Here is an 8,396-nt window from a genome sequence, read left to right on the forward strand (position 1 = left end):
CATTACACTCAAAATTTTCCTATTTTTCTATCCTTTTCCTTTGTTTTCTCAAGAAAAGAAAGTCGCTCACCCTTTTTACACCCTGTATGCTAATCAACAAGGATAACCTTAGCATTCAGCAAAAATATAGCTTTATGGAAGACGTTAAACTGAATAAATCAGGAAATGTTTCTGAGTCACCCCCTATTGGGTATGGTGATTGTACTACACATCCAAACCGTTTTCTACCTGAACACGAAAAGCCTTGACTGTGTAAGAATTGTAATTGATGTAGTATGGCCGTGTATCCACATCAAGCCACAGAAAGGACGCAAAAAATGAAGTCTCTTTTAAGTTTAGGTGAGTTAACCTGAGTTGAGCCTGCAATCCAATCAAAAACCAGTAGTTGTTAGCTGTCAGCTTCCAAAAAACAGCTGACCTTGATGAGCTCTAAGCTTGAGCCTGTGACATGGTCAAAGTCATACTGGTCAGCAGATACCTTGTTTTCAAAAGTATAAATTGCTCAAAACATGGATGTCCGATATCAAAGATGTATGCTGTAAACTAGCAGGACACTGGTCACGTTGGCATACATGGAGGGGTGGACGTATGTACCTACGGACGATCGATGACGTCATGGCTCACAAACCAAAATTTCTCTCATTTTCTTAATTATGGTTCTTCATGCACGCATACCTTTGGCACACGCGGAGCTCCGCTTTAATGACAAGAACCATTCATGAGATAAATAAATGTGGTCATCAATATAAAAACACTTGGATCTTTAAATTCAATAAAGAAAAAAACATATATCCCTCAAGAGGGATCGACTCGCCTTTGTAAAAAGGGAGGGAGGAAGAAATGAACTTCTGCTCATTCAGAAAAAAAGTAAGACGGAATGCACCAGCAAATACTGACTATTTATAATTTCACTGGACAAAAACCTTGTACCAGAATGATTTAAAGCATATTGCATTCGTTTAACATTTTAAGGGTCAAAGTTGTTTTCTATTGATGCCCAAGAAAATTTCTTATGGGAGCCTGAGAAAATGAATGCATGACGAGACGCAAGTGGGTCTGAACTGGAAGTACCGGATTGCTGATTTAATTAAATTGTGGTTTTTCCAGTAATGACTCTTCTGTCAACAAAAAGAGTTAATCGTATTAATATGTCCGTGATCTAATTAAGTCTTGACAAATAACATGCGTTTCTGTCATTTGAGAACAAGCCATTTTTTAATCACATGGCACAGCCACGTTGATTAATTGTGTGGTTCCAGAAAATATCCATACCCCCACCACGGAAGACCATTGGAAATTCCGAGGGAGAGGGGGGGTTAAAGGGCAGTAATTTCCAAGGGGTAGGTGAGTTTTGTGGGAAACTACTTTCCCAAAGGGTCACGAACCACATACAAAACATTGAAAGCAACATACGATCGATCTGAAGCACAAAACACACTATCGGACGACGTATTGAAACAAAAGTCAGTTTTGAGATAAAGTTAATACTATTAGCTTCAATGTTTTCGTTTTTCTTTGAGTTAGCTAGTGCTGCAATCTCCCGAAGCTAAGAACTGTGTGTCTTTCATTTGGGACGGACTCAAAACATTTAAAATGGCGGTCTCAACTGGAGTCTCGTCCCCAGACTTCCAGCTTTGTCTCTTTTTCGTCCAACCAAGACTTCCGTTTGTCTCTTTTTCATCCAACCAACACTTCCGTTCACTTGAGTATCACTTTTCGCTACCTTCACATGCAGTAAACACATTTTTAATAGGATTTATGTTTTACTGGGGGTAGTAACTCATTGAAAATGCGATAAGACACAAGTTCCCACCATCTCAACGCTTGCGTGCAATGACATTTTCTTTTTTGTGGGTGGCATTTAGACCATGGACAGGAACCGGGAGTCAAGTTTTCTCTTCTTTGAGTAAACGCAATATTTATTTCGTCCTCAGGAAACGATTGTTGAGGTTCAGTTCGTTATGTCAAACTGGAAATTCTAAAACAGGAGTTTGACTACTCATTGGAGGAAGTAAATCACGCCAAAGACAATAAGATTCGCCCTCTCGATTCCATCCGTGGCTCAAAGGCAAGCAACCGATGATGCTTGTTTTCGTCGTTTTCTTACTGTATTATTATCAAAGCTATAGTAATTTAAGTCGCATATCTAGGTATATTCTTTAGCTTTCGACGCATCACTTTTGATTGAAAATCCCTAGGATATTGTTGTACCCGTCCACTATATATATGCCATATGCAAGTGGATATGTAACTATGCGCTACACGTCCATATTAAGCCTCATGCAGGGCATGTGTAGCCTTTGTTGTTTCTATTTTTTGTCGTATCGTGACACGTATCAAGCTTATTTTATGCTAAGATAAGTTAGAATCTATAATAATTGTTAGTACCTTAAATATCCTATTTCAGTTCGAACCTACGATCTATCTGAGAACTACAACTTATGAATAACTACAGTTGGCTTCTACATCTGTAAACCTTTATCATCCAGACTACGAACATTATCCTGTACAAACTACGGATTTATTTGTTACCGTTCAATTTCGATTTGTCAACTCCACCATCAGTATTTATTTATAGCAATAACACTGTACACAGCCTTGGTTGATTATTTTTCTGATTGTCCCTATATTAAATCACTTTGAATCAATCCGTTGAGTTCGAAATTCTATCTTGTACCAAGAGATCCTGTGACTGTTTGAAAGCTTTGGAATATTGGCAACCTCCGTTAGTTCCGGGCAGTTACAATCAGATCTTGGTCGGCATTGTGCCACGTCTGTGCCCTTTGTCCTCAACCCAAAGTGCCAAGTCAATGTATCCACTGGCTATTGCAAATTGTAAAGAGAACAGGTGCGTGCATGGTAGTATTAAGTTGTTTGTTAATTAAAATTTGATAATGCACGTAGCCTTCATGTTTTTTTTTTGTGTTCCCAAAAAATGGAGCTAATGCAAAAACCAATCCAGTTACAGATAATGGACATGATAACCAGAAATGAAAAGGAAACGTGTCTTCTAGCAGAATATACCATAATTAAGGAGATAAAAATAACAAGAAGTGTTTAAGGTCATGTTTTATTGGTAGCTTTGTTTGTGTCATGATTCCTCAAGCTCATTGTTTGGTGGGTGGATTTGTGGGGATGCCGTTGCATTGGCTCACAGCTAACGTTGCCAAGATTTGTCAGATCCAAGAGCAGTCACCATGTAGGAGTTGGTCGTGGCAATTAATGGAGCAAGCTCCTGGATGTCTAACGTTGTTTTAAAATTAGTTGTCTTGTGAATCTTTTTTGTTGACAGTTACTTTGGATTACAAAACCCTAATATTGCTGCTGGTTAAGAAAGGGGATGGAGAATTTATTTTGGGAGGACGAGGGGTTGATGTTGAGTTTTGCTTCCTTTGTGATGCAATCAGGGTATGTAAGTCTGTTTTCTTTTGTTTTTATGGTAATGGTAACAAATCTTATCCCACCAACGTGTCAGCCCAACACAATGGCCAACGGGTGGACTGATGCATCACCAACATATCACTGACACAATACCAATGTGACGGCCAATACTCTACGAACAATTGTTGGCCGACTCATAACCACCCCATGCTCTTGATCTTTTCACACAATTTATAGTAGTTTTTGGTGTCTAGGAGACTAGATAACTGGGGTACATCTACAGTTGTGCATTTTTGTTGTAACCTCATCCTTCCTTACCAGGTGCATGAACATGTATTGATCTCTATCAACATTGCTAATGTAAGATATTAAGATTCATTCAGATTATGAAGTTATTCAGCAGTGATTTACTCTTTTCTGCTGAAGAGATGTTCCTGTTGATGTTTCCCCTGATGAAACATGCACAGATTGTCTAAAAAGCAAGGCAAACATTGGAAGGTTTTTATTGTTTTGTAATGTTGCTTAATTCTTACAATAACATATATATTTTTTTTCATTATTGACCAGTGGAAATTCATCAGTTATACTGCCTTTTTTCTTGGTTATGTTTTGGAAAGACTATCAAAAGATAGACCAAAACAATGGGTTAAGAGTTGCGTATTGCCTTTTTTTCTAGATCAACTGGAATTCGTGATGATTTGGAGTCCTTACTTGAAGAAGAACTGAGCAGTGTCCAGCTTTGTGCATTGCAGGTGGAAATGAGAAATACTGAGCAATTTCTTGGTTCTATTGGGCTTGTGGCATATAAAATTGACTCCCTTATGTGAGCTCAATGTCAGGTGTGTGAAAACAAAGTTAAACCTTTCTTTCCAATACTTATTGCAGTAAATTTGGCTATCCAGAATGTAATAATAATTAATTATAAGTTTGAGGTTTTCCAGGATTTAATTCAACATCAGTGACATTTTGGAACTCATTCTACATGTAACTTTATAAACATAAGACTTGTGAGGTTGTCAGAAACATACTGTGTGACTCAATAGCATGCAGCACCATATACAACAACGGTCACTTTCTTTCGACAATAAAGGTTTGTCCAAAGTCCATCATTTGAGGCTTTTAATAGTACATCTAAGTACATCAGAAGTAAATAAATTTCTTAGCATTACCATGATAATAATTATTATACAGTAATGTATCTTAAATGAACACAAATTGCTTTTTTAGGTCCCACAGAACGTGACATTCTGGCCAATCTCGATGAAATTGTGGAACATGCTCTCCCAATATTGAAGATGAAAAAAGCGTATTCAGATTTAAATACTGCCAAGAATATGATTCTCAATCGTACTAGTGAAGTCAAGAATAATAGCATCCACATAGACCATTGTAGTGTGCAACTGTTGACTTTCAATAGTCCTGTCCCAATGTTATGATTTGTTACTAATGAGGTTGACAGTGGCATCCAGACGTATCTTCGGAGTGTGCAACTGTTGACTATTAATAGTTCTGTCCCAGAGCCCATTACACTTAAAGTTTCTGGTATGTGTGTTTGTTTGCAAAGCAAAAAAAGTGATGTTTTTTCCTTGGGATACACACTTAAGCGTCTTTCCCATTTTACAAAAGATTTCTCCTTGCGAAGTATTTACAGGAGCTGCCATTCTGACAGTCCTCGCGAGCGCCCAGAAATTGTAGCAATCATAAGTCAACTCAAATAAGTCACGTAGGGCAAGCATCGACTGGAAGAATCATTCACGGTAAGCAGCGACATAACATCCGAAGCCGACAATACAGTTTCTCTCGAAATAGCTGAAATTGTAAATACTGAATCACAAGATTCATGCGAGTCATTACGATTCCAGTTGTTACAAGCTCAAGAGGAAACTGCGTGGTTAGATGAGGAAGTATCAGTTTTAAAAGAGGAACTAGGAAATACAGAAGCCCAATTGAGAAATGCCCAGACAGGAATTAAGCTTCAACTCGAGGAGAATGAAGAATTAAAGTCACGCATGTTTTGCATAGATAATCTGTCTGGAGATGAATCTATTTCGTTTTACACTGGGTTTCCAAACTTGCAGACATTCCAGGCTATGCTGGTATACTTAAACCCAGGGGAAAACGGACAAAACATCCGCTACTGGCGTTCGACCGACAAAAAGGTCCCGGCACATCAATACGATGGGGACAATCAGAAAAACAAACCTGGGCGAAAGAGAACTCTGAAACCCAAAGATGAATTTCTTTTAGTCATGTGCCGCTTGCGACAAGGGTTTAATGAAGCACATTTGGCATTTTTACTTGGCATCTCTCAGCCAACAGTCAGCAGGATTTTTGTTTCCTGGATCAACTTAATGTATCTTCGTTTTGGCACTATAAATTTTTGGCCCAACCGTGAGGAAGTTGATAAATCTATGCCTGAAGATTTCAAGTCTAAATATCCCAAGACACGAGTTATCCTTGACTGTACAGAGATAAAATGCCAAATGCCAAGCAGCCTGCTCCTGAACAGCAGATTATTCAGTTCGTACAAGAATCACACCACTCTGAAAGGACTTATTGGAATAGCCCCTTCAGGAGCAATAACATTCATAAGTGAGCTTTATGCTGGTAGTATCTCGGACAGAGAGATTGTTGAAAGGAGTGGCATCCTAGACTGAAGGTGACAACGTAATGGCCGACAAAGGTTTCACAGTTGAGGACCTACTCCCTCTGGGAGTCTCTTTGAATATTCCCCCATTTCTTGGGCAGTCTCAGCAAATGCCAGCCGAAGATGTGATTAAAACACAAGTCATTGCTTCCTTACATATACATGTAGAGAGAGCTATTAATAAAATTAAAAATTTCCACATTTGGGACAGAATAACACAGTTAACTTCAATTCCTCTAGTCAACCAAATGTGGACGGTTGTATTTTCCTACGTAACGTTCAGAATCCAACACCAACAACCAGATGAGTCTCTAAACAAGTTTCTGAGTCACTTTCCAGTGGAACGAAAGTTTCAATTTAATAGCCTCGTGCACCGTTCGGAAGGCTCTGTTGTCCTTCATTGTTAACGTTTTGTTTCTCAAATGTCTCTGCTGAGTGAAATAAACGTCAACCAACAAGACGTTCCTTGACAGATTGAAAGCAGATTTTAATGCCTTGGGCTTTCAAAGTGTTAATTCACCACTTTACCGAATTTCAAGAATGAAAGGAATGCGGGAAAAAAACCCCCGCATTCCATCGAGATACTTCCAGACAGACCCCGCTGCGTCTCGTCATGCAAAGTTCACAAAATTACATCTTGCACGAAATTTTCAGAATTTTTCCTGTGTTTTCACAATTCTTGTGAAATTTGACATTCATTTTCTTTCAGTGCCATGCAAAATTATTTTTTAGCGTTATTACAGATGACTACTTACATCTTTCACCCTTGCCAAATGTAAAAAAGGATGCAATATTCTTAAAACTATTCTGGTACATAGTTTTTGTCCACTGAGAATTCAATTCCATTCAATGTCCTGGTGAATACCGTCTTAACAATTTTGGGTAAATTAAAAATGAAACACCCACTTCTTTCAAAAGTAGAATAGTTGGTCAATTTTTACAAAACGAATTACACTGGCAAGGCATCAGTTTTGTGTCAACCATTCAACCCTTGGGGGTTGGAGGTGGTTGGTTTTTGAACAATATTTCATTTTCCAGAGCCACAAGAAAGAAGGCTTCAATATGGCTTCAAAGCGTGGAAAGCACTTTTTACAAAGGCGAGTCGATTCTCGTTCAAAGTCAAGCGTCTTATCCAACAGCCGGCAACCTGTCTCTAAATTGTTTGCTCTTGACACAAAAGGTCAAAACAAATTGGAATAAAGACGAGGAGATGTGCGCTCAAGCCTTGGAACGAGTTGGTGAAAAAAAAAGGGCAAATGAAGACTGTGAAAGAAAACCTAAAGGGCAGAGAAGAAGAGGAGTTGATGTTACAGAATTTCCACGGGAAAAGTCCGAAAATGATTCTAAGATCCATAAAGAGGAGTTCCATTTAAAGGCGAGAGAAACGGAAAAAGGAAAAGAGAAGCAAGCACAAATGGTTAACAGTCAAAAGCCCATGTTTGCAAATGTGGCTAAACAACAAGATCACATTTAAACACTGCAGAAGAGGTCTTTGCAGTAACAACAACAAACACAAGCTATGATTGGTTTGCAGTGTTTGCAAAAATGGGTTTGCACAAGCTACGATCAGTTGCAGTGTTTGTAAAGTAACCCAGTTGAGTTTCCCTAAAAATATGACATTGCATTGATTTACTCTCTCTGGCAAATTAATTTCAGTTTCAAGTTTGTTTGAAGTCACTCTGCTTTCTCTATTATTTAAAATGTTATTATGTTGCATTCTACAAATGTGACCCTCCAAGGGAAAACAGTGAATAAGGTGAACACACTTGCAGACACAGTCTCACTCGACCAAAGTGACAATGGCTGGTTTGTTTCCGTAAGAGAGTTCAGTTCAAAAATGACAGCTTTTCAAGCCTAATTTGTTCATTGTCCACACGGTTTGTTATATTGGAAACTAGCGCAAGATGCCAGTGTATCGGTTTGAAGTCGGGTGCTTTGTGACACATTGTGGCTGTGGAACTCGCCTTACCTCATATAATTTAGCGTGAGAGAGAGCATTGCCCGCAAAATTTGAGCAGGTCTTTCTTGTAGTCGACAAGGAAATACTATTAGAATTAAAAACGCCAACTACTTGCTTCATGTCACTCTTAATCGTTATGGGCGCGTACTTTGCATTTAACCTGTCTTATGATTCAAAACAGGAACTAATCTTCCTGTTTATTGAAGAGTTTATTTTAGGACTCAAACCACACCGAAAGACAGTCAGGTATCGTAAAATGTGTGCAAACATGATGTCAGCAGACTGTATGTAATTACTGTTTACATTGAGCTTTGATCAAGATGTCAATGTGATGTGTTGTCAAGTGAAAATAAAGGATTTGGTTTGTGTTTATTAATTCTATCTTTTTTTATGGGCTTTTGGGACTTC

The 8,396-nt window shown here is 38.5% G+C and overlaps 1 protein-coding gene across 1 annotated transcript; it reads left to right on the forward strand.

Moving 5' to 3' along the window:
• The first annotated feature begins 275 nt into the window (after positions 1-275).
• Positions 276-6,038, forward strand: LOC138036307 (uncharacterized). The gene is made up of 3 exons (XM_068882636.1): positions 276-339; positions 3,293-3,408; positions 5,244-6,038. Exons 1-3 carry the CDS (start codon positions 276-278, stop codon positions 6,036-6,038), a joined length of 975 nt encoding a protein of 324 aa, XP_068738737.1.
• The last annotated feature ends 2,358 nt before the right edge of the window (positions 6,039-8,396 follow it).

This window comes from Montipora capricornis, unplaced genomic scaffold (assembly GCF_036669925.1).
Source record: "Montipora capricornis isolate CH-2021 unplaced genomic scaffold, ASM3666992v2 scaffold_476, whole genome shotgun sequence".
Classification (NCBI taxonomy): Eukaryota; Metazoa; Cnidaria; class Anthozoa; order Scleractinia; family Acroporidae; genus Montipora; species Montipora capricornis.